The 25,114-nt window shown below is 53.4% G+C and overlaps 9 protein-coding genes across 9 annotated transcripts; 4 read left to right on the top strand and 5 right to left on the bottom strand.

The window, feature by feature from the left end:
* Positions 1 to 3,510: 3,510 nt before the first annotated feature.
* J4E86_005059 (uncharacterized protein) lies at positions 3,511 to 5,754 on the bottom strand (the record flags this gene model as incomplete). The annotated part of the gene is made up of 3 exons (XM_051445595.1): positions 3,511 to 5,433; positions 5,496 to 5,523; positions 5,642 to 5,754. The coding sequence occupies 3 exons, from the start codon at positions 5,752 to 5,754 to the stop codon at positions 3,511 to 3,513; spliced, it is 2,064 nt and encodes a 687-aa protein (XP_051303692.1).
* A 337-nt stretch (positions 5,755 to 6,091) lies between these two features.
* Positions 6,092 to 7,012, top strand: DHG2 (L-rhamnose-1-dehydrogenase; the record flags this gene model as incomplete). The annotated part of the gene is made up of 2 exons (XM_051445594.1): positions 6,092 to 6,489; positions 6,550 to 7,012. 2 exons carry the CDS (start codon positions 6,092 to 6,094, stop codon positions 7,010 to 7,012), a joined length of 861 nt encoding a protein of 286 aa, XP_051303691.1.
* A 653-nt stretch (positions 7,013 to 7,665) lies between these two features.
* J4E86_005057 (uncharacterized protein) lies at positions 7,666 to 8,083 on the bottom strand (the record flags this gene model as incomplete). Its single annotated transcript, XM_051445593.1, has 2 exons — positions 7,666 to 7,710; positions 7,742 to 8,083. The coding sequence occupies 2 exons, from the start codon at positions 8,081 to 8,083 to the stop codon at positions 7,666 to 7,668; spliced, it is 387 nt and encodes a 128-aa protein (XP_051303690.1).
* A 545-nt stretch (positions 8,084 to 8,628) lies between these two features.
* J4E86_005056 (uncharacterized protein) lies at positions 8,629 to 12,618 on the bottom strand (the record flags this gene model as incomplete). The annotated part of the gene is made up of 1 exon (XM_051445592.1): positions 8,629 to 12,618. The coding sequence occupies one exon, from the start codon at positions 12,616 to 12,618 to the stop codon at positions 8,629 to 8,631; it is 3,990 nt and encodes a 1,329-aa protein (XP_051303689.1).
* A 391-nt stretch (positions 12,619 to 13,009) lies between these two features.
* J4E86_005055 (uncharacterized protein) lies at positions 13,010 to 14,530 on the top strand (the record flags this gene model as incomplete). The annotated part of the gene is made up of 3 exons (XM_051445591.1): positions 13,010 to 13,039; positions 13,097 to 14,363; positions 14,415 to 14,530. 3 exons carry the CDS (start codon positions 13,010 to 13,012, stop codon positions 14,528 to 14,530), a joined length of 1,413 nt encoding a protein of 470 aa, XP_051303688.1.
* A 1,315-nt stretch (positions 14,531 to 15,845) lies between these two features.
* J4E86_005054 (uncharacterized protein) lies at positions 15,846 to 17,410 on the top strand (the record flags this gene model as incomplete). The annotated part of the gene is made up of 4 exons (XM_051445590.1): positions 15,846 to 16,292; positions 16,351 to 17,076; positions 17,122 to 17,295; positions 17,321 to 17,410. 4 exons carry the CDS (start codon positions 15,846 to 15,848, stop codon positions 17,408 to 17,410), a joined length of 1,437 nt encoding a protein of 478 aa, XP_051303687.1.
* A 437-nt stretch (positions 17,411 to 17,847) lies between these two features.
* On the bottom strand, positions 17,848 to 19,497 carry J4E86_005053 (uncharacterized protein; the record flags this gene model as incomplete). The annotated part of the gene is made up of 1 exon (XM_051445589.1): positions 17,848 to 19,497. The coding sequence occupies one exon, from the start codon at positions 19,495 to 19,497 to the stop codon at positions 17,848 to 17,850; it is 1,650 nt and encodes a 549-aa protein (XP_051303686.1).
* A 2,566-nt stretch (positions 19,498 to 22,063) lies between these two features.
* J4E86_005052 (uncharacterized protein) lies at positions 22,064 to 23,737 on the top strand (the record flags this gene model as incomplete). The annotated part of the gene is made up of 3 exons (XM_051445588.1): positions 22,064 to 22,412; positions 22,469 to 22,682; positions 22,738 to 23,737. The coding sequence occupies 3 exons, from the start codon at positions 22,064 to 22,066 to the stop codon at positions 23,735 to 23,737; spliced, it is 1,563 nt and encodes a 520-aa protein (XP_051303685.1).
* A 69-nt stretch (positions 23,738 to 23,806) lies between these two features.
* J4E86_005051 (uncharacterized protein) lies at positions 23,807 to 24,859 on the bottom strand (the record flags this gene model as incomplete). Its single annotated transcript, XM_051445587.1, has 1 exon — positions 23,807 to 24,859. One exon carries the CDS (start codon positions 24,857 to 24,859, stop codon positions 23,807 to 23,809), a length of 1,053 nt encoding a protein of 350 aa, XP_051303684.1.
* Between the last annotated feature and the right edge of the window lie 255 nt (positions 24,860 to 25,114).

The raw sequence follows: 25,114 nt of genomic DNA, 5'->3' as shown, positions 1-25,114 counted from the left end.
ACATTCTTTGCAGGCTTCCAGCTGCGGCACTGTTGGACGCGTCATATTACGTGGAACATATCCCGCACTGCCGGAGATTGGAGGCCACTATAATCCGACTAGGATTGGGGGCTATAACGATGTCCTTATCCATATTCTGCACTGTATGCGGCTGCAGACACCTGGTCCCAAACCCGCCCAGATAGCTTATGTCCTTGTGCATAGCCACGGCCCTTCGCGAACGGTGTGAAAATTATTTAGCTGCATAAGCTGATCCTCCGGAAGGAAGGTAGAACAAAGACCTCGAGTTTCTAGTCTTTGGCATCTACAGTCATCTTTGCTGACATTCCAACAAGGCATACCCCTCCAAGCGCATGTGTTGACAACCAAGCCACTCGCTGCCACGGGACGAGTACCAATAGCTTCCACGGACACTTCCATCACGTCAAAATATACAAGACTGCCAAGTGAAGCGAGCGGTCGTCTAACAGGACCTCGGTCGATCTCTGATGTCGTGCATAAGCCACGGTACACCAGAGTGGACGCTCACCACAGCACGTGCAAGGAACGTCTATCGGATTACACCCTCTCTCATTCGCGTCAACTGATCCACTGCAAATTTCACGCAGACAGAAAAGCCGACCGCAGACCTGTGTAGGCGTTACCCGCTCGTGGCGCCGACAATCTTGTGACGATAAGCATACTTGATAGGACAATCCTGCTTTCGGCCATGAGACAAGGACTGGCAAACATGTATGCTATCCCAGCATTAAAATTGCACTGATCAAGATTAGGCATTTCGATACTGTCTTGCGGATCATCAATCAGAGTGCAACATCTCATATCTACACTAAACAGCCATGCAATAGACTTCCTTCTATCTCTGGGGAGGGTGCAGCACAGTTGCGTAAAGACCTTGGCGATAGGTCTCCACGCATAACATCCTACAAACCCTAGGGGTATCGCTTGACTGTATCTCCGATACTGCGTTGTCCTGCAACACCATGTAACGCGGTATGGACCATCCGAGAATAACCAATTTCGAGATCTGCCGATCGTATGAACACGGAATCCTTCCATCGGAATGCACCTGGAAGCACTTGCGCAGTTCATGGTTCCAGGTACAACCGCGCAGTGCACACGTACGGGGATGTTCGAGCCATCCAAATGGCCCACACAATTCTGTTAAGATGTGTAGCATGCACGAACTTCAGATGCTGTGCGTACCCTAGGCCTGCGCCTTGCCGCATGCACGCCATCATAATCCCTTGCTTGACCTGCATTGCAGGCCGAGGACTGCGTTTCGGCTACCCTGGTTCGCATACAGAATTTTGCCTGCTGAAATACTTAAACGGCAAGTCGATACAACGCAAGAGAAAGATTGGTAAGTACGTCGGTGCCGATCTAAATAGGAATGTGGCACGAGACTCACTGTTATCATGTCAGCCCTGAGATGCCGTTCAAACTAGCGTATTATTGCGCTCTATCGAAAGAACCACACTGAAGAGGACAACCAGTCAAAATAATCGAATTGAGTCCGCGTAATCACAGACGGGTGTGGTCCACTGCGACATGGTTACACGACTTCACCGGCAATAGCCCACGTTTCTTGGCTTCCTGGTGTGGACACGACAGCGGCAGCCAAACGATCCTGCTGCTACCCGTATCCGTACGCCTCAAAACGCCTCGAACCGCCCTACCCAGCTGACAGGATAGACGCGGTAGGCGATCTTACCAGTCATCGGTCTGGAACAATTCTACGGACAGATACTGAGTCTTTCGAACCCGAGACTTTTACTCATCAGACCACAGAGGGACGCATGCACGGAAAGTTGCAACATCCGGAAATTCACGCCCGTAATCGCCTTTGACCAGCTGAGTGATTAGGCTATGAGATGCGGGGTGGTGCAAGCGCCACCCACCAGGCCCATGTTATCTGTGAGGCAGTGTGAGCCGAGTAAGATGCGATTGGATCTCCCCCAGGATTCGAAGCTGATTGCACGGTCAAGAGCGTCTTGATCTATGAACCAGCCCGCAGATGGATAAGTCAACACAGCGTTCGCCCGCTTCGACCATGGTCCTCAGCACCCATCTTTTCTCGTTCCACCACGGCGTTCCACCACAGCAGTACTCTGCCTATTTCCTCCGACGCATAAGCTCGCTGGCCACTCAGCCAGGAAATTGTCGCAACCTGCGTCAGCTCGTGGTCACATCGTTCGTTAATGAGACGTTTAGGGATTGGAGTCCGGAGCAAGAGGCCGACCGGGAATGAGATTCATAGCGCGGTTCCGCAAAACGACACCGATCGGGACGAGGCATTTGACGGACATAAGTGGACATGGAGTTCAGAACCGCCGTCGCACAAGGCTCGTATGCCTTCACACCCTCAAAACAACAGCGTGAGTGCGAGGAAAGGACTTAAATCGGACCGCATCAACAACAGTCGGCCGTGTTTGACGTCCCTAGACCAGCTATCGGGATGTACGAACCGGTGACTTGCATCAAGAGACCAGATCGTCTCTCGATCGACCTGGGCAGCCAAGCGACTGGGCCGAGGCTGCCTCTCAAGCAGATCTCAGGGTGCCGGCTAAGCGAAGGATGGGATACCAGCAGTCGAAGATGGAACGGACAAAGGAATTCCCTGTGCGTCTGCAAGCCACAAGAGACAGCGCCGGAAATGCTTTTTCCCGTCAGCTGGCACTGCTGCACGGGATTATGTTTGCTTTTTCGGAGCTATCCGAAGCGATAGAATCCCATGGACCCTGGCAAGTGAGGACGACCAAGACTCCAACATGAGCGGATGGGTACCATACCCGTTGCTGATATCGCGGTCAAGTTCTCCGTACCACTCGCTGTTGCTTGTCTGGATAACGAATGGAATGAGTGGAGCAAGGCGGAGACGAGATGGACGCGTTAACCGAAAAAGCATTTACGATGAAGATGAAGCCTGGGTGGGAGTCCCTCGATCCAGATCTAACTTCCCCATGATTGCACGAGAGGCCAGTCTACTAACCTATCGTCTTCGTCTCTTGTACCTTCGGCCCGAAAGGTGAGGTAAGAGGAGATAGCCATAGAAAGGACTACGTACTTACCTAGAGCGACACCAGAACCCTACCAAAGAAGTCAAAGCCAACATTTCGAAGCTCTCAACTTTCTGAACCCCGTCTTAGCTCTACATGTACAATCTTGGAAACACGCTCTTTGGGTCCGAGAGGAGATAGTACCCTTCTTCCACTGCCCCTTGACCTACGCGGCAGAAGTTACAGTGTTTGTTGAGCATATTGTAAAGTCGATGGACGCAATCGCGTCATAGCACGATAGTAGTGCGGTGCAGCAGTAAAATATACCGAGAAAGATTCCAATCTTGTCAGTCTAGCGTATGCTGATATTACTTATATACGTACACCCACAAATCAATTCAATGTTATTGGAGAAGCCCAAAGGCATAAGATACACGATTGGAACAAGAGCCACGCGGTATAGATGCCAATTAACATCTACCTCACAAAACCTTCCTCCCCATCCACCCCCCTACGCAAACCCCCCTCCCCCCTCCCCACCCATCCCCAACAGCACTAAAAACGCCGCCTTTCCCTGAGCACCCGCCCCTTCCTCCCCTCCCTTCCTCCTAACAAGCCCCAAATACGCACCCAACTCCTCATCATCCGTAACCTCAACCACAACCTCACTGTCCGCCCTCCCCCCTCTATGCACAACCAACCCCTGCAGTTTATGCACAACAGTACCCGGGTGTTCGCGCATCGCCAAGTCGCGGAGTGCGTTGACGGAGGGGGTTTGCATGATGGAGAGCCAGACGGAGCGCGTGGGGTAGGGGGTTGAGGAGTGGGCGTGGAGGCGGAAGTAGACGGGGAGGGGCGTAGGGATGGGAGATGTTGGGGTGGCGGGGTAGTAGGGTTGTTGGTAGGGGGTGTGTGGGTTGGGGTGGTGATGGTTGTGCTGGTGCTGGTGCTGGGATGCTGGTTGGTAGTGGGTGGACTGGTAGTGGTGTTGAGGGGGATAGGAGGGGATGGGTAGGACTGCGGCGTCGCTGGCGGCTAGGAGGAGAGATGGGTCGATTTGGAGATCTAAAGCTGTGGATAGAGATGGTGCGGCCGTATATGTAGTCTGTGTCGTTGTCTTCCGGCCACCACTACTGTGTTGTCTCCCCTTGTTTCCCATACTCGTCGGGTGTGCAGCGACGACAGGCGGTGCAGGTCCCGGGCCCGGTCCTTGATGAACTTGTTTTTTCTTGCTGGGGTCTTTGGAGGTCTTTTCCTGCTGTTGCCTCTTCATCACGTCTCGGGCCAACACTTCGAGAGCTCGTAACTTCCTTGCGCATTCTGGATCATCTTCCCCTTGTGCGAGCGCCTTCACCAGGAACTCGGACTCGCTGACCCACGCTTGCTTCAAACCCGTCCAGCGTTCCTCACCAGCTTCATGCTTGTTCGAAAATTGAGCTGCTTTCAGCTTGTTAGCAAAGGCGCTCCGGACGTGTCGCGTCTGTTCGGGGTTGAGACCAAGGAGGTTCTTTGCGTCGGCGAGGGTCATGCGTGAATCCATCGTTCGTAAGCGCTTTGTAACGTCCAGGCAGATAACATCAAGTGACAGCGCTCTCTGACCTTTCGGACGGAAGAGCGCGTCGACATTCTGTAGCACCTCTGGCTCTTGTTGGAAGACTTGGGCCAAATGTACATCGTCTCGAATGAGTTGTTGTACAATCTGCGCCCACTTCTCCGGACCGGCAATGGTCTTCTTTGTGACTTCCTGTTCCTTGCAGATCTGGAGAAAGCTCTCTCGAACTTGGCGGTACATATCGTTATCCAGACCGAGGTATGCTTTGGCTTCGTCGATGGTGGTTTCGGAAGGGAATCGAGGAGGTTCGCCAGGAGCATCGGCTGGTAGTCCGGCCCAGCCGCGTGTTCGACGTCTTCGCTTGCGTGTCCGCCATTTCTCGTCACTCTCGGTCTGAAGCTGTTGTTGGCGCAGTTGCTTGCGTAGCACTTCCTCCTCGCTCAAGCCTGTGATGTCGGGTTCGGGGAGTATGGGTCGCGCCTCTTCCACAGATGTCCCAACCTCCTCTCCTTCTTCCTGAGTAGTCGCGATCTCTTCTTCGCTTCCATCGTCGCTCATAGATTCCTCTGCCAATATCGCGTTACCAAGCTGGTTGATCAGACCTCTCCCAGGCACAACCTTGGTAGGCTTCTTCTTCGGCTTCTTTTGTATCCTCCCTCCATCAGCCTTTGTCTTCTTCGACCTGGAAACGCTTTCTCGAAGCAAGAGCTTGAGCCTCAGGCGCAAGCGCAGCAGTTCGCGGTCGTTGATCTGAAAGCCCTCAGCCTGTAGCGTGTCCACCATGTCCTTCTGCGTATAGTTCTGTTCCCATAGTTGCTGGAGTCGCGCGACGAGGGCCGTGTTCTTGTACGCTGGATTCTGCTTCGAGGGGAACTCCCATCGCTATGTACGTGATCAGTCGGGGATTCGGAGTGGAGGCTGGAAGTCGTGCGATAGTGACGCACCTTGAATTGGGTCTGGAAGGCGCGCTTGCTGAAGTAACAGGGTCAGCGTTAAGTGGTCTGGATATCTTCGTCAAACACTAGAATGCGAAATGACGGTGAGCGAGTACGGCGACCCATATGTACTCTCCCGCGCAGCGCTTGCATACCTTGGGGTGAACCCTCGTATCTCAAAGTACGACATGACCTCTTCCAGACTCCTGCGCTCCTCGACATAGAGTTGATAGCATAGCGCCTCTTTGTCGTCCCAAGAATACACCATCCTTGATCTCGTATCGCAGTATTTGGTGGAGGCTTCCGAGAATTGCGCAACTGGTTTGATTGGCGAACGCGACGCAATCGCCAAGACTTTCGGCCTCGGCTGATGATGCCCCGAACACGTGGACCGAACACGGCTCACTCATACATCGCACCTACCGAACCAGATTGCGCATAGCGGCATGTATATTATGGCTTTCTCTTGGGTAGACGGTGCTATCGGACAAATTATTCCTCGCCGTCTTCCAAGAGACTCAATACCTCCAAGCATACCACCCTGAGCCCCTCATATACCGCGATAGCCCATCTATCATACCCCACACTCTATACCCACGAGCACAATGTCGCACGCCCGCAAGAACAGTCTGTGGACGCCCACCACGCCGACAGCGGCGCAAACCCCTCAGCTGCTGTTTGGCAAGTCCATGATGATCACCGGCGGCGTCACTGGTATCGGCCGCGCCATCGTCCTAGGATATCTCCAACACGGCGCAAACGTTGCCGTGAACCACTTCGGCGACGACAAGTCCACCTCCCAGTACCAAACCCTCGTCGAGGAAGCCGCCTCGAACCTACAAACCAGCAAAGAAGAAGTCGAGAAGAGACTAGTAGAAGTACCCGGCGACGTAGGAAACCCCGAGACAGGCAAGAAGTTGGTAGATGCCGTAGTACAACGATGGGGACGATTGGACGTTGTGATAAGCAACGCTGGCATCTGCGAGTTCAAGGAGTTCTTAGAGTACGTCCTTTTCCCTGACCACAACTCTGTCCAAGTGCAAAACTAACACCCGTCTGCCAGGATAACACCCGACCTCTGGAACAACACCCTCACCACCAACCTCACCGGCGCATTCCACACCATCCAAGCCGGCGCAAAGCAAATGTCCACCCAGTCCCCTCCGGGCGGCTCCATAATCGGCATATCCTCCATCAGCGCCCTCGTCGGCGGCGCATACCAGGGCCACTACACGCCCACCAAAGCCGGTGTACTATCCCTCATCCAGTCCTCCGCGTGCGCACTCGGAACACATGGCATACGCTGCAATGCGCTGCTACCAGGCACAATCAAGACACAGCTCAACGAGAAGGATCTTGAAGACGAGGAGAAGAGGAAGTACATGGAAGGTAGGATACCGCTGGGGAGAACGGGTGTGCCGAGTGACCTTGCTGGTCCCGCGATCTTCCTCGGCAGTGATTTGAGTAGCTATGTGAACGGCGCGCAGTTGCTAGTTGACGGGGGCTTATTCGTAAACCTCCAATAAACCATCTCCTCAAACCCCAATGTAAACAAAGGACATCATATCATCCGTCTTTCACCACGTCAACTCCACCTCTATCCTTCTCACCCCCGCCACCGCATGTAGCACATCCCCCCTAATCCTCTCCGCAGCCTCCCTCTCAACCCCCTCCATAAACACCCTAACCCCCTCATTCTCCCCCATCACCCCAAGCACACCCGAGCCAAGCACCTCCCTCGCCGCCTTCAACCCCACCCTATCCCTCCTCGTCTCCTCCCTCAACACCCAATACGTCTCCGGTGCCATCCCATGTAGCTGTGCACCCCGGACATCCATCCCACCTATTGTGTCGACTAACACCACATCCATGATCTCGGGCAACGGCATCGGTAAGGAGGATTCCTGGGGGATAGGGTGGTAGGTGCAGGGGTTGCGGCCACAGGGGATGCAGGACCGGCAGAGGGGGCAGGTGTATCCTTGGGAGCTTTTTTGGAGCCAGGAGTGCAGGCAGGGGGTGCAGAAGATGTGCGTGCAAGGTAGCTGTTTGGGGATGTGCGTGGTGGTGTCGTAGGGGGATGTGCAGATTGGACAGGTGGAGGAGGAGTCAGGGGGGATAGGGGCTGTTTCGAGACGGCGAGAGGCGCATGTGAAGAAGTGTAAGGCGTCTGGGTCTTGCACTAGATTCGCTGGCGTGTATGCGGTTTCGCGCCATTCTTGACCTGCTGTGATGGCGCTTGCTACAATCTCTCCCACCTCCATGGCTGGTTCCTCGCGTGCCTGTAGTTCTACAATGCGCAGATATCGACACTGTGCCTCTGTCTGGCGCTGAGGATGTTTCAGCGTTCCGTCTTTCACCCACTCCCTGAACGTCTCTTGCTCGTAGAAAGAAGGAAAGTCCGCGTATAGGTCTTGCAGTGTATTATCCTGTGCCAGCTCAACAACTGCGGTGTTGTTGGCTTCTAGAGACTGGATGAGGGAGGTGGTGAAAGTTTGGACTGTTTGCATGGACTGGATGTATGGGTCTGAAAGATTGGTGAGGGGCGTGACGAAGGACTTGTGGTGGCGAAGGTCGAAGAGGAGGGTTTCGACGGACATCTTTTCGATGTTAAGGGGTCTGGGGTTTGGGATTGGGGTTGAAGGAGGGACTACGAAATCGGCCATTGGAAAGAGGGTGTGAAGTGTTGGTCGATTGGGTTCGCGGGATCTGGAAGGGAAGGAAAAGTTGGACAGATCAATCTGTGGCGACAATGTGCATGTTACGCTGTGAAGTGAAATGGCATAATGGTTACGAGCTCCTGGGCCATCGGAATTGCACTGTGACTGAGTTAGTTTCCTTGAGATGTGTCATCTTGGTATGATGCAGATTAGTGAAAGTGAATTCATTGAGGCCTCCATACTTATGATAGCCCCCGATACATGATACCTGATAAATCCACCTAAGGTCCTGAAACAACACCCATCATGCCAACCCCATCGCTATGATACCCATATCAACACCTACAAGCCATAGATGCGAATGTACGAAAACCGTGAACACCCTAGTATGCGAATATATACCGTACTTCCAAACGCCATCATCGTTCGCGTCAAGAACGGACACCTCGATCAAGAAACCTGTCAAATGTTAGAACCTGTCCGGTTCAATCTTCAAAGCCGACCCTATTCAAGAGGGAGTGCCTGCTCTGCGCGAGCATCAAGAGGGGTTGGAGTGCAGTTACCTCAGCAATGTTCTGGCGCTCGATATAGCTCTCCTGCTTCACGTCTCTACCGACGCGCCAGTACGAGTCCGTGTAGTCCGCGCAGTTCATCTCGCGGAGGAACTGCTCGTCGTGGGTGATGACCAGCAGCTGGAAGTTGGCTTGCTTCCTGCGGCTCTGGATGATTTGAGACAAGGACTCGGCGAGACCCTTGATGTTCTGCTGGTCAAGATTTGTAGTGGGTTCGTCGAGCGCGATGAGACCGCAGTTTGTGCCGAAACATTCTGCGAGCGCGAGACGGATGACGATTGAAGCGAGGACCTTTTGTCCTGCAGAACAGCGGCCTCGCATGTCCATCTCGGTGTCTTGCTTTACCATCACAACGCGGTAGTTGTATGTCCGGTTACCTTTGCCATCGCCATCGGATACGATACGGATAGCGTCCACGTCCGTACCTTGGTACGCGTTGCGCCACAGCTCGGCGAGAATGGTGTTAATCTCCTCCATCTTCAGCGTGTGGTATTTCATGATTGCTTTATCTAAAGCGCCAGCATAGCGCCCCAGGTCATCGATGGCGGCTTTGGTAGTCTCAACCTTGATATGCGCCTCCCGGTATTGCTCCGCGGCCTTTTTGTAGATCTTCTCATACTCCGTCATGAGATCCGTAAGCTGATCATCCTTGTTCTTCATGTCGCGCTCTAGCTGTGCCTTCCTGAGATTGAGATCTCGTACTCGAAGATCCCAGTGGTCGGCTTGCTGCTCGTAATGTGCCTTGTCACGCTCAGCACCGAGCTCTTCTAGCTTTCGGATCTCAACTTCTAGGCTGTCGAGGGAGCGCTTGGCTTTCCGATAGCGCAAGTTTTCACTGATGGAGCGCTTGTTCGTTTCTGTGTCGCGTACCGTGTCTTCAAGCTTTTTGATCTTACGAGTCAGATCGGACATTTCAGTTTCGATACGTGCGACCTCGCCTTGGAGATTCTCAATCTCTCGATGGGTGCAAGCGAGCTGCTGTGGTCCACCACGACTAATATAAGCATCGATTTCCTCGTTCGCCTGGTTGAGCTGGCGCACGGTGTCGGATAGCCTAGCAGCTTCGTCGTGAGCGCGTTGAACGCGATCGTTGCCACGGCGGTTGATGTCGTCGTACTTGTACTGCGCTTGCTCGATTTCGGGGTCGATGTTACTGATGTCCTGGTCGAAGCTGCGTAGGGCTTCACGTTGCTTGCTATTTTCCTGCTTGAGGTCTTCTACTCGATCGGCGAGATCCCGCTTCTCCTTCAGCTTTGACTGTGCGCTGCTCAGGTCCGCGTTGATGTCACGTACGCTCAGCTCAAGAGTTGTGATTTGGTTGCGTGACTTGTCCCTGGCAGCCGTAAGCTGCTCGAGCATGGTCCTAGCGTTGCGGCTATCATCAGACACACGTTGCAGATCGATCTGAATTGCGTCGATGCCCCGAGAGAGCCCTGCAGACTTTTGTTTCCGTGCTAACTCTTTGATTTCTGCCTCAAGCTCCTGCGCTCTGCTGTAGTAGGTAACAATGGTCTGTACCTCCTTTGACAAGGACACAACTTCTTGCTTCGCAGCCTCCAGATCGTAGATGACAGCATCCTGGTCTTCGAGCTGTTTGTTGAGAGTGTCGCGCTCAGCAGTCAGCTTGGTGAGGTTGGCCTGGAGTGCGGGAAGTTCGGTATCGCGCAGACGAGTCGCTAGTTCATAGCTAGGTTTGGCCTTGCGAGCAGTCTCAAGCTCGGCCATGATTTCATCAACATTGTCTTCCTCCACATCCTCCTTCGCCTTTGCAATAATTTTCTTGAGTCCGCTGACAAAGCCCGCAGTTGTAAAGTCCTCATCGTGGTCATCGTGAAGAGTCCTCTTACAGAGACGGCACATGTTGTGTTTTTCGGCGTATTGCAGGCATTTGCTCATGTAGTCCATCTGTGCTTCGAACTTGGCTTTGTCTGTAGACTTTAGCTCGTACACATACTCCAGATCTTGCAGAGTCTCGTCAAAATCGGAGATGTCGTCCTTCTGTATGGATTCTTTCACGGTCTTTTCGTACTTTTGGAGGTCGGCACGATTCTGCTTCAACTGCGACTCCAAGCTTGACATCTGGAAGTTGACTTTGTTCAACTTGGTCAGCGCAATCTCGCGGCGAGACCCAGCCTCCTTGACCTTGCCTGCCCTCTCTGCCAGCACCTGCTGGAAAGTCGTCTCTAAAGTGGCGGGGTCCCAGTCAGAGTCCACCAGCTGTGAAAGGCGCTCATTGTGAACCTTCTTCATGGTCGCTAAGCTGTGCTGCTGGGTTTGTAGCTCCTCTCGCTTGACGTCGATAGCTGCAGACTCCCGAGCCTGCTTTGAAGCATCACCAAACTCATTCGTCAAGCGCTCCTTCTGGTCTTCGAGTGTTCGTACGTTGTTGGACGCTTCGGATATGCGTTCGTCGTAGCGTTCCGAGTTCACCGCGGTGATTGCGTTTTGGAGCTGCTTTTCGACATCTCGCTTCTTGTCTTGAAGTATGGCTTCGCTGCCCTCATCTGCCTTGATGTTGTTCATGGTCCTCTGGAGATCGGAGATGCGTTTGTCGTTGTTCGTGATCTGACTCCGGGCGGAGTCCTTGCTCTGACTAAGTCCCGATTTGCGTGTTTTTAGCTGATTGAGATTATCCTGGGCTTCACGTAGGTCGCGTTGTGTCTCCTCCCGAGTTCGACCCAGAACCTTGTTCTGATCGCGAGACATCTTATTAAGGATCTGCTGGAACTCTTCCACCTGCTTCTCGGTGATGTCGTAATCAAACCCTCGCACAGCATGTCGCTTAGCGGCTTCCTTGATAGAATTCTCGCGATGTTGGACCTGACGCTCATACTGCTCCTTCTGCGCCTCGTATTTGCCGATCTCGCTTTGCTTCGCTCCAAGAGCGTCCCTGTTGTCTTCGAGGTTGTTCTTGAGCTCAAGATATTGATTCCGAAACTCTTTGGCCTGAGTGGAGTATGTCGCGACGCGCTCTTCGTACTGATCTAGCATGTCTTGGAGTTCCTCGTCCGACTCAGCCAGCTCCTTGATGCTGTCTTGAAGCTCTGCAACATTTTCCCTGTTGATGTCTAGCGTCTGGCGCTTGGACTTCAGCTGTTCCACGATCTGTACGAAGCGCGCCTGGTGGTTGTAGGCGTCTTCATACTCCTGCTTCGCCTCAGTCCATTTCTTATCGACGTCGTTGTAGTCCTCTCGCAGCGTCTCGATCTCGTCAAACAGTTTAGCTTGCCGCCTCTCGCTGTCCGCTGCGCGCGTCTTGTCCTCTTTGGCGTTGGCCTCGATGATCTTGAGCTGGCCCAGTTCGACGTTTCGGTCCTTCCGGATCTTCTTGATGTTGTCGATGGCTTTGGTGTATTTCAAAGCTTCGAAAATCTCATCAAACTTCTTTTTGAGGGTAGTCGCATCGCTCAGGGGCCACAAACTATCCTCTTGATGGCAGAAGATGACGTTTTCCAGGATGGCTTTGGATACACCGAGATACTGAGGGATGATCTGATCAAGCTCGGCGACACGGGTTGAGATGGAATGCTTTTCGCCGTCTTTAATCATGAGCAATGAGCCTTCTAGGGTCTTCTGGCTCCTCGTGGTCTTCTTGACGGTGATTTGCATACTACGGGTGGCGACCATGCGTACCCCAGAAGTAGAGCGGAAGGACAACTTGACCTGCGCCACACCATCCTTCTCATTTCGGAGCGATGGGTCGTGGATGAAAGCGCCTCCAGTCTTGCTGCTCGACGGAAGCTCGCCGGTAGTCGCATACTTGAGAGACTCGATAATGGTTGTCTTTCCAGAGCCGTTCCAGCCGACGATAAGTGTGAGGGGTGCAGTGAACTGAATGACCTCTCCTTTTTCTGGACCGAAAGAGCGAACGCCCTGGATCATTAGGCGATCGACTTTCGACATGATGGCGGTTCGCGCTGCCGGCGCTGCCTCTTTCCCTGGTGTCTGTGAGGCTGCGCTTCTGGTGATGGGGATCAGCTATTCGTTGTCGTGCAATTGAACAGGCGGATGTGGAATTGCACCCCGCAGCTGGGTTGATATAGTAGCGTGTTGTTTGCTGCCTGTCAAACAGGCGCGGTAGCCTGGACGCGTTGACTAGCGGCGCGGTATCACGTGCAGAAGAGGGCCGTGCGGGTTGGGCTCACAAGCGCAACACTGTTGTCGTCATGCTAAAGTGCGGATGGGCATGCACAAAACATAGAAATCCCATCACGTCCTCGGGGAAGCTGCCCGCGCCTATCATCCGCGGCTTTATTGCACGACATCATATGCAGCATCGTGCATTTGAGACGCCATGGCGCAATATCAAAATGGCGGTGCTGAGGTACGCTGACTGGCCCTGCATCCTTAGTAAATCTGAACACCTGTCTCATGATTGTAGATGATGGCCGGAATGCCTATGCACCCCCAGACCCAGGAGTTTAACGGGCTGCCCATGGACGATAGCATGCAGTCGATGGATCTGGATATGGGGTCGCTGGACGGAGCCGAGGGCGGCCAGAACGGCGGATTCTCCTTTGCGGATCCACAGATGCAGGCCGCGAGTCTACCAGCCAGCAGCACCATGGGCGACATGCAGATGACAGGCGCAGGCGCTGGGCCTCTACCGACGGGCTTCGGCGCCCCCAACATGAACCCCTCTGGCAGCACCCTGACCGAGTTCACCAAGCGGCGGAACTGGTCGCAGCGCGTGCTGGAAGAGCTGCGCGACCTGCTGCACATACTGACTCCCGACGGCAGGGTCCTCTATGTCTCCCCCTCGTGCAAGGCGCTCACGGGCTGGGACCCTACGCATGTCATGGGCCGCTTCATCAACGAGTTCATCCACCCCGACGACATTGGCATCTTCGTGAAAGAGTTCAACGAGTCGATCGCGTCCGGAAACCCTCTCCGCTTCTTCTACCGCTTCCGCAAAACCGACGACACATGGATCATCTTCGAGTCGCACGGCCACCCGCATCTCAGCAGCGACCAGAACTCGTTTGCGCCGCCGAACTCCATCAACTGCCGCGGCTTCTTCATGATGGCGCGCCCCTACCCGACCAAGAACGCCGCCCTCCTCGACTCCTTCCTCGAACACAAGATAGAGAACGAGCGCCTCATGAAGCGCATAGCCGAGCTCAAGCGGGAGGAGCAGGACGAGCAGGACGACTGGGCAAAGAAGACGGAAGGCGCCACCACCTCGGTGACTCCTTCCGAATCGCATGTCACGCAGAACATGAGCCAGGCAGATGCCGCGTCCTATGCGCAAATGCCGCCGCCAGCCAAGCCAGTCATCTCCAACACCGCCCTCACCCGCCAGAACCTCGACGAGGCCCTCGCCGCAAGCAAGCCCGATAGTATCAACGATAAGATGATGCGGTATGAGGGCGCAAATCATCTAGAAACAATCGAGATGTTGACCGGCCTCCGGTACAGGGACGGCGAGCGCTCACAGGGTATAAGTACCGGTGACGCCAGCCCGAACCTCATCCGTGGCGATGCAGGCATACAAATATCGCTAGACCGCGATGGCCGAAATTCTTCTGACAAGAAGAAGAAGCTCAAAATCGCCGACGAATACGTTTGCACAGACTGCGGCACATTGGATTCGCCCGAATGGCGGAAGGGTCCAAATGGGCCGAAGACGCTGTGCAATGCATGCGGATGTAAGTCGTTCACTCCAGAAGCAAGGGGGTATAATATGCTGACTGCGACAGTGCGCTGGGCCAAGAAAGAAAAGAAGAAACAACAAGGTCCTACTAGTATGCCAAGTGGAAGTGGCATGATGCATACACCATCCATGCCAATGCACAGCAGTACGGGCTCTAGCTAAAACCAGCATGATGTTGTTGTCGGTTGCTATTCCTTGCGACTTTTACACGGCGTTTTCTTATGAGTCTCTCTTCTCTATTCTTTCTGGGCTTCAAGGTGTCAGGCATATCAACGGCGTTGCATTTGTGGCTATTCATGGGCCTTTGGTCGGTTTTCCTTACGATCAGCATATGATTCCCAGGGCCATAGATAGATTCGGGCTGAGCAACGATACCACTTCTCTGTAGCGGGAATTGCAGATTGTAACTACCAGAGATGCATACCTGATCGCTCCACGATCGATTTGCATCACGAGGCTGGATTGATAATGGTACCAGAATTTCCCGAGCACATGCTCCTCATCATCTTCAGCACAAAGCTCCCAAATTCAAGGCGTTTCGCCTTAACCGCACTCATCATCCACGAACCATACTGACAAGGTTGTTGTGTAACATCTGGGATCACCGTTCGCGCCACCAACTTGTCGATCAATTTGGCGGATACAACGACCGATGTTGCCTTCTCAGTAGTCGAGTCATCAATGCCCACGAAGAGCCCTGAAGCGAAAGCTTCTGAAAATTCACCGCTAACGTCAGATTCGAATATGGTAATCTGAAAGTTACACCACAGAAGATGGGCGACCAGCATATTCTACGAGGAACGTGGATCATCTATTTTCGCACCAAGTTACCCACACGTCAGGCATTCAGCACTGATGGAACTCTCCGAAGGATCTACTACGATGTGCTGCGGCTCAGCAGTCGTCATTTCTCTGATTCGTTCGTACCAATTGTTCGTTTAAACATGCCTCAGAATGTACGAGTCAGCCAATCAGACCACAAAGCGCGGGCGCTAGAAGCAGCAAAGTTGGTGTGAGGCGCAGCCCCGTGAACAGCCCTACCCCATCTTTCGACATCCAGGTACGTCTTTCAAGATAGGCGAGCTGCTGTGTACAGCATCTGTCTTACAGTGCTGGCATGGGTTAAACGTCTACGACTATGATCAAGATGACTTCAACGTCATTCAGCTAGGCTATCTGATGAAGCAACTCCCATGAGGCGTTCCGTAGGAACAAAACAATCTCCACCGGGCGTAAAGACTCGTTGAATGTTGCGCAGATCCATGCTGGAGTCGTCAGTCAGATAAAAGAAGCATCAAAGCTATGGAGTAGGCGGTGCATGTACTAGTGTCACCGTCTTTCTGGGAGGCCTCATCTTTCCGTATAAGAAAGGGCAGTACTAACCCTCCAAGATGCATCAATCTATCTCTATACTCACGAAGAGTTCTCCGTTACAATAAGACTATCGTCTCTTCACTGATCCCGTCATATACCAGCCATGTCGAAGATGCTACTTCCGGTAGCTGGAGTATTCTCCCTGCTAGCCCCTACCGCGCTCTCCCTATGCCCACCACCAGGTGCAATTCTCCCACCACCATCAATCGCTGCCCATACCTCCAACTTCAGCATACCGGATGCTGTATTCCAAAACTTTAGTTTCATGGAAGACACTTCGTTCGCGGTCCAGGCTTCTATCGGCAACACCACGGTCTTCCAATATGAGCACACAGCCCCTGGCCGTGAAGTCAATCAGTCGCTCTTCGACACCAAGCTTCGCATAGCTAGTGCAACCAAGCTGATCACGGCACTTGCTCTGGAGTTGAGTAAAGACAAGATCGGCTTGGATGATCCGATTACAAAGTTCATTCCTGGTCTGAACGAAGAATACTACGGAGATGTAACGATCAGGTCCCTAACCGATCACACTTCCGGTCTCGGTCGCTTCGTACGTCCTCCACTCCTTCAGTCCCCCACCCACACACTGAACTAACACACTACCCCAGGGCTACACAACAGACATAGCATTCGGCCAAAACGCAACCGCCCTCGGCCTCCCTCTACTCAACAACACCCTCCCAGGCTGCGACCCCATCCCCGGTGGCCGAATGTGCACGCCCCAAGAGATCCTCGACGAGTTCAACAACCCAGTCTACGCCCCACACTCCCCTTCCTCCCGCGCCATGTACAGCAACATCGGGTACATCCTCCTTGGCAAAGCCCTCTCAGCAGCCCACAACACCACCTACGAAGACGTGATCCAAAAGCTCATCCTCGACCCCGTTGGCATGGCAAACTCCTCCTTCTCCGTCCCCTCAGATGACGGAACCGCCGTCCTACCCCGCCGCCCTGAAGATGCCTCATGGTTCGTGGCCCCCTTCGGCAATCTGAACCCAACAGGCGGTTTGTGGTCCACACCCAACGACCTGCTCACCCTGCTTCACGCGCTCAAGAACGGGGAGCTACTCAGCAAAGTAGCATTGAGGAAGTGGATGCAGCCCACCACCTTCCTCCGGTCTCTCCACCAATACGTCGGTGTAGCATGGGAGATCTTCCGTATCGACGACCTTCCGCTCGAGTTTCCGCGCGCGATCGATGTGTATACGAAATCGGGTGGTGTACCGGGGTATGGGAGTTATCTTGTGCTGATCCCGGAATACGATATCAGTATCACGATTAATGCGGCAGGGGGCGAGACGAGTTATTCGAGTGTTGAGCTGCTGGATATAATTGTAAGTGCGTTGGTGCCGTGGGCGGATGAGCTAGCACGTCAGCAGGCGGAGAGGAAGTACGCTAGGAGGTATGTGCTTGAGATGGCGTCTTCGAACGACACGCTCGTTTTGTCTTCGACGGCGGGTCCGGGTTTGGCTATCGAGGCGCTGAGCGTCAATGGCGCTGACATCATTGCTGCTTTGGCTATGAAGCAGAATGTCCCGTTGGACAACTTTAGCGTGAGGTTGTACCCAACTGATCCAGATTCTCTGGGTACGCAAAGCGAGAATTGGAGGATGCTGCCTGATCAAATCAGGCCGGCGAAGAAACTGTGGGCCGGGCTGGAATGTATGAGTTGGAACAATGGGGATTGGGCGAGGTATGTGGGGGAGCCGCTTGACACGTTTGTGTTCCATGTAGATGCTGAAAGTGGGAAGGTTGGGAGTGTGGAGTTACTTGGTTGGAGGGTGAATTTGGTGAAGGTGGATTGATGGATTGTAGCTCGTGAACTGAGGTCTCGTTATACATTCGAGATGCCTGTGCGCATTGATGTTCATTCGAAATCAATTGGAATGTGTTTCGTCGATACCTGATATATGCAACTGTAGAAACACCAGCTACCAACCTTCTCCCGCGTCCCGACCACAACGCAACACCAACAACGAAAGTACTACCGCAAGATGCTAGTAGCAAAGGGGGTATCGAATATACAAAGCACGAACGAAAGCCCAGCCACCTCCACTCACTCCACATGACGAGTTCCATCCTCCTCCCAACAACACCCAGGTACTTCAAACAACAGTAAAAGTCCTCTGCGGATAATTATCCAACTGCGTCATGTCCTGGATCTCAGGGAACCAGTGTTCAAACAGCGCCTCCGCATCCTCACTCATCTCCTGTTCCGTCCCCTCAGGCGTACACTCATAGCATTCCAGTCTGCCGACACGACGATACGTGTTATTCCCCGCCGAAGACGAAGACTTGAGCACAATACCTACTATGGAAGAACGGAATGTCATGCTGACGAGGACGCAAACGAGGGTTTCGCCGTCTTGCAGCGCGTCTTCGCCGCGGGGAGGGACGACGTCGGGGGTAAAGTCAACGGTCATGCCGTTTTTAGCCAAGGTATACGAGGGTGGTGCGTCTGGCGATGCAGATGAAGAAGGTGGAGACGAGTGGAACACGACTTCTGCGGCCATGGCACCTGAGAGTTCGAGGGGCTCGCCCATGATGGGTGACCAGGCACTTGCACGCTTGCCTTTTGGACCGAAGGAAGCGCGGCACGCGAGGTCCATGGCGCTTGTGTTGTCGAAGAAGATGGGGGAGCCTTCGACGGAGGCCCATGACCAACTCGGCACGTTTTGTCCTTGGGCTAGTTTCGGGCGCCGGCAGCGTGAGCTGTCGTTGGGATACCAGAGGAGGCCGAGGGTGCTGAAGGTCCATTGCCCGGCTATGTAGCCTGATTGGAGGGTTGGAGAGAGGGCTTTGGCGATGCTTGCTATTGCTATCAGGCGGTCGCTGTCGTAGGTGAGGTGGCGGGCGGTGTATTCGGTTATAATGTAGGACCATAGTTGGAGTGTTTCTTCGCGTCTGCGTAAGAGCTCTTGTTGAGCACCGTTCGTGAGGTTTGTAGAGGCCAGTTGGTTTGTCATGCTGTCCATACGGGTGTGGCCCATGTTTCCGTTGCTGTTGGCTTGTTGTGGCCTGTTTGCTGTTTCGTAGAGGACTCTGCCAAACTCTTGCTTGACCTGGTCGCATGGCCGCGTGTCATATGTATTGTCGTCGATACGCCCGCATTCGCATTGGTAGCCTTCTCGGCATTCTAGAATCATCTCGCTCTTGGTGAAGTGCAGCACTCTCGGCGAAAGTAGGCGTTCGGCGTACGGCCATGCGCGAATCAAGAGGGGCGTGTGTAGATTTGCTTCTTCGGTCATGTTGAAGGGTAGCTCCCACTCGTTCATGTGAGCATTTCCGTCAAAAGGCGCCTTGAAACTGTAATGAGTCGGCTGCTCCCGCACGTTGATCTTATGTAGCGAGCCTTTGTTGTCCGTTGCTTGGATCTTGAATGGCTGTGTTTTGGGAGGAAAGAGGGGTTGGGTACTGCTGTCGGATGCGGAGGTCGCCGCAATTGTCAAGAAGGCGTTGCCGAAGATCTCATCCATCTTGAGCGAGTCTTCAAGCTTCTCCTGGACGTCATCTTGTATCAGGCACAGACTATCGATAAACAGCCAGCGGAAGCCAAGCGCTCGGGTGAGGAAGACGGCCTCTTGGTATGCTCTTGGCAATGTTGACCATGGAATGCTCTTCTTGTGTGATTGCAGATTTGCCAAAGTCGTCTTCGGGATCCCTTTGGCCAGTCCCCAGACGTGGCTCAGGGCGATGTATTCGCCGTGTTCGTATCTTCGCTCGTCTTGGATGTATTCACTTTCGTGCAAGCGCATGCTCTTGGAGTCGTCGCGCGACAGTAAATCTAGAACGCGCTTCGGTAGTGTGGTCGGTTTACCTCGGCGACTGCATGTAACATGGTTCTCTAGGCAAGTCTTTATCAAGCCTCGCACTGTTGCTAAACCAGTACTTTGTAGTGGATTATCTGTCACATGTTTTCCGCGCCCAATGGCGGAGAAAGGAGACTGGCCGTCTGCGGTGTTGTCAGTCCACGCGTTCCTGCAGAGCGAATGAGCTAGCAGTAGGTAGCCGTTCCACGACCGCAACCATCATTACACCAGCTGAAGCACGTCGGAAGAAAGTTTGGCATACCTCCATCGGTGAAGAACTCGAGTTTCAAATCTGGATGGCCTGCCGCATGTTCATGTTCGTCCTCGTGGCAATCGTCATGGTCGTCGTTGTCTTTCCATCGGAGCTCGACGGAAAGATGTTCTTGGGGAACTTTTCCATTCTTTGGCCTGAATGTTTCTGCCTTCACTCTCACGTTGTCTTCGTTGATGTTTGGGAACCGGTCGTGGTGTAGGAGGATGCCATTGAGGAGGAGCGCGCACGCGCGGCAGGAACTTGATCTCGACCTCAGGTTTGGCAGCGTCGTGTCGACCCAAACGAGGGAATCTGGCCCATTCTCTTGCACGCTGTCCGATCCATGGAGGTGCTTCTGGAGACCTTTACATGTCGCGCAAACAGATACCATGGCGTCGTGGAGTGGTTGAAAATGGGTGATGGATATGACGACGGTGCGGGGTGCTGAGGTTCGTTCCCGTTGTTCCGCGGGGCGGCAGGACAGTGTTAGGGAGATGGCACACTGACCAGGTATACGTCAATTGAAACCCCTTAAGCAGTCGCTACTAGTGAAAATGCTGGCCCACGAAGCCAGTAGCAGCAGCTGACATTTGCATGCGGCTTCCAGACCATTCGACGGCCTAAGGTGGAAGGTCAGCTCTGAACCAAACCCAAAAAGTGGAGGCGCCACTAATCCTACGAACAGTGAACCTCTCCCGCTCTTGTGGGGACGCCCAGCTTCCAAAGCACAAGGATCTCTCGTCGCACTGCGCCAAGGCTACCTACGATTATCATTTGCAGAAAGATAAGTATTCGGCGACCTATCGCCGCCTTGTCTCGCCCCTCGTTCGAAGGCCTGCAGCACAGATCATCGGGCACCGCGCATGGCGATATCATCCAAGCTGGTGCATGCTGACATCTATCCTGCGCCCACTGAACCTTGGTAACGAATGGATCGCGACGAATGCCTAGGTGCCGCTCATTCGGTGCTTCTCCCGTGAACACGACCCTCGCGCCCGCAGATCCGGGTCAACGTGCTTCAGCCCGATTGTTCAATCATTCGTCAACGCAATGCTTTTTTCGAGCTGCTAGCCTACCAGGAGTATTCACGATGAAACACGAGCTGAGCCATTGTTCGGCCAAGGGCTGCATTTAGCAGAAGTGACATCTAGATCCTCACCTGACAGCAGCCATGAGAGGTCTTCATATCCAAGCCATCCGGCATCAGCAGAGCCGTATTGCCACACCGACGTTGTTCAGCCTGCTTTCAGACACCAGCGCAGGGTGATGGCAGCCATGGAAAACGCCCTGCTTTCCGCCTCGAAAGCCGTCTCATACAACCAATCGTTCCTACGGAACTTTTCTGACTTGCATCATATTTCCAAATCCGGCGAGTCATCCTTCCATATATAATCTATCCACCGGTCTCCCATCAGCATGTCAGATTCGTCAATCGTCTTTCGGCTGCCTCGACTACCGATCGGTCGCGAAAGGACGGCGACACCTGCATGCCTGCACCTGCTCAAAAGATTGGCAGAATCACATTCGCGCAAAGATGTATGCATCAACGATATAAAGCCAATGAAAAGGTCAACCTGCAATCTTCCGCTGCGTGTCATCACTTGAGCTTCGAAAGGGTGGTCAGGCTAGGGCCCGCCAAATCGAGTCCATCTACATCCATGAGCCACTTCAACCGCCTTATATGCAAGCCTTCACGACTCTGCCTCGCCATTCGGTCTGCGGTCTGATAGCCCGGGCCAACGATGTGAAATGTGCGTCAACCGCTGCCTTAAGAGCTCCCTATGTTCAAATGGTCGCTAGAGGCTGTACGCCCAAGCATGCTAAAGGCGAAGCCAACATCACGAGAAGATGCTGCCTAAAGTCGTGGAGGCTTGAAGGATGAAGTTGCGCACCGCGAAGTGCCATCTCGTAGTGACCTATAGCGTGCCGACTACATACTCCATTACGCGTATCATCGTCACGTAGGCTCATAAAGTTCTGTTCCAGGACATAGGGCGTTCGTCGATCGGTGGAACTCGATATTCATAATCTTGTTCACTAAACGTGACTTTCGTAAGTCCCGTCTTACTCACTATTACCACGAGACCTACGCGTCGTGTCTGCGTGAAGGGCACAGCGCACGTGCCTTTACCAGCAAAATCGACACTAGCGTTGCGGGACTGCATGTGGTAGCGACGACCCGGCCCCACATCGGGCTGCCACAAGCATCCCAGACGTGCCAGAGTCACGATGTAGGCAACTCGCCTGGCAAACACCAACATGACTTCGGTTATCAGCGCATTGCGCAAGCAAATTGCAACATGCGAAGCCACACTCAAAGATCTGCGCCAACAGCTCGCGGAAGCGGAGCACATTCAACGCGAGCAGGGCAAGATTGTGCCGCAAAAAAGGCGACTAGCAACTGATCCTGTAAACCCCATGGATCATGACATGAATTTTGGAGTCCCGGATCAGTTTCGCGACGAGATCTTTTCTATCCTTCAGCAAGAGCAAACGGCGCCGGAAGCCGCAAGCGCTGTAGCTGAAGATGCGCCACAATGGCCATTGGAGAAGAACGAGTACAAGAGATATGGAAGGCAGCTGATCATGCCTGAGATCGGTCTGAAAGGTAAGTCTGGTCTTGAATAAGAGCATTCAGAATGGTGCTGAGCTCGGGTTCCTTAGGTCAGCTTCGCTTGAAAGATGCCCGTGTACTCATCGTAGGTGTGGGCGGTCTCGGTTGCCCAGCTGCTGCATACCTGGTCGGAGCAGGAGTTGGTACCGTTGGACTAGTGGATGGCGACGTGGTAGAAGAGTCGAATCTACACCGACAAATCTTACATTCTACAGCCAGAGTTGGAATGACCAAAGTCGAGAGCGCGATGGTGTCTTTGAAGTCGTGCGTCTACCCATCAATCTGTACTACGGGAAACCCAGCTAACCTACTAGACTAGGCTCAACCCTAATGTTACACTCGTCCCTCACACATCGCGACTTAGCCCAGAGACTGCGATTTCAACATTCAAACAGTACGACTTGGTTCTAGATTGCACAGACACTCCCGCGTCACGCTACCTGATCTCCGATACATGTGTCCTCCTAGGCAAGACGCTCGTCTCTGCATCAGCCCTCCGCATAGACGGCCAAATGATGGTCCTGAACAACCCACCCTTACCAGCCGGCGATCCCAACGGAGGCCCCTGTTACCGATGCGTCTTCCCCAAACCCCCACCCCCCGAATCCGTCGTCTCATGCGGCGACGGTGGCATCCTAGGACCGGTCGTTGGCGTAATGGGCGTCTTGCAAGCACTCGAAGCGATCAAAGTCCTCACCCACAAACCCACCACCACACCCGCAGATCCACCGAGCCTTCTCCTCTTCTCGGCTTACTCGAATCCCATGTTCCGGTCTATACGGCTCAGGAGCCGGAAAGCGAAATGTGCTGCTTGTTCGACGCACGCGACGATTAGTGCAGAAGCGCTAGAGTCGGGGAGTCTGGACTACGTTCAGTTCTGCGGCAGTTTACTTCCAGATAACAATCCACTGGCCCCTGAAGAACGTATATCAGCGAAGAACTACGCACAATTACGATCCGGTATCAATCCTTTCACGGGCACAGTATCGAAGAAAGAAAGCCACTTGCTAGTTGACGTCCGTGAGAAGGTACAGTTTGAGTTGTGTAACATCGACGGTAGCATCAACGTGCCGTTCTCTACGGTCTCAGCCACCCGGGGACCTACCTCTGCCGTCGAAGAAGAGGACTGGACCAAGATGCTGCGGCAATCCGAGAAACCCATCTTTGTTGTGTGTAGATTGGGCAATGACTCGCAGGTTACTGTTAAGAAGATGAAAGAGCTTGGACTCGATGCGGGCGGGAAGAGGTATATTGGTGATATCAAGGGAGGGCTGCAGGCGTGGAGAAGTACGGTTGATACTGAGTTTCCGGATTACTGAGGTTGTACTTCCAAACACGTAATGTGGATAAGAGCACTGAGTCGGAATCGGAATTCCTGGTCAAACATCTTACCCACCAATATTAACAACATACCTCTTGCCACCCCCATATCCTTCCACCATCTTGTCTAAAACAGCATCAACACCCTCCAACCCCAGCACCATCTCAACCTCCTGCGCACTAATCCACCCCTTCTCCATGCCAAACGGTAGATACGTCCCCACAACCCATTCCATCAATCCTTCATTCCCCTCCTCGTACAACGAGTCTGACCACGGTTCAAACACCCTCTCTACACCCTCTGGCAAGCTCTCAGGACTGAAAGCAGGTTGCGTAGCAAAGACTTTGCCTCCGCCTTGCGCTGACAGAACGCGGCTTGCGAGGGTGATGGTTTCGGGAGTGGATATCATGTCCACGACGACATCGTATGGTACATGCGCCTTGATCTCTGCGAGTACTCTTTCGGGTGGTTGCGTATGGTCGACGACGTGAGTTCCACTCCCGCTGAGCTCACGCACGGTACCCATGTGCTGTGGTGAAGACGTTGTGGTAACATCGTACCCTGCGCATCTGAGGTACTGTACTGCTAAACGACCGAAACTGGAACTTCCGCCGTATATCAATATCTTTTCTCTTTCTCCTTCTCCTTCTTCTGGGACGTCATCACCTGGCTTGTGCAATCCCAACCGCCCAGAGAAGAGACCGGTGACACAACTCGCGTTCATGATCAATGCTACCAACGCTGCTTCGCCATCTTTGTTCATGTCTTCCGGTAGTCTGACTACCATCTTCTCCCGTGCAGCAACGAGGACGTAGTGTTGATACGCGCCATACTCGTTGCCCTGTGTACCGAATCTCTTGTTAACGAGAACGCGTTCCCCAACTTTGTATTTCGTGACTGAGGAACCGATGGCAGCGATCGTACCCGTGTAAGAAGAGCCTAGGATGAAGGGATAGGAAGGCGCGGGTGGAGTGCCACGTTTGGCTATCTTAGCTTCAATGGCGTTGATGCCGATGAGGGAGACTTGGATTAGGAGTTCGTAGGCGGAAGGTGTGGGGATGGGAAGGGTCTGTAATGTGAGAGGGGAGTTTGGGGATGTGAGGATTGCGGCTTCGTTCATTGTGGATCACTGTATGGAGATGCAGTGTAAGGTGTGCCAGAGAATGGATTTCATGGACTATTATACATTTGCATGGCTGCTTACTGCTATATGTTGGTGTAGGGCTCAAGGGAGGTGGCTGCTATGCACAAGAGTCGATGATTAAGCGATCATGATCCTACGGAAAGTTTCCGCCACGCATTACACAGCGCGATGCTGGGCTGCCGTGTTGTTGCCACATCATTGCCCACGTTAAATCGATTGATGGGAGATTTT

The sequence above is a fragment of the Alternaria arbusti genome (assembly GCF_024043155.1).
Source record: "Alternaria arbusti strain BMP 1465 chromosome Unknown scaffold_5, whole genome shotgun sequence".
Classification (NCBI taxonomy): Eukaryota; Fungi; Ascomycota; class Dothideomycetes; order Pleosporales; family Pleosporaceae; genus Alternaria; species Alternaria arbusti.
Note: the sequence above shows the minus strand (reverse complement) of the source record. Positions and strands in the feature narration are given on the sequence as shown.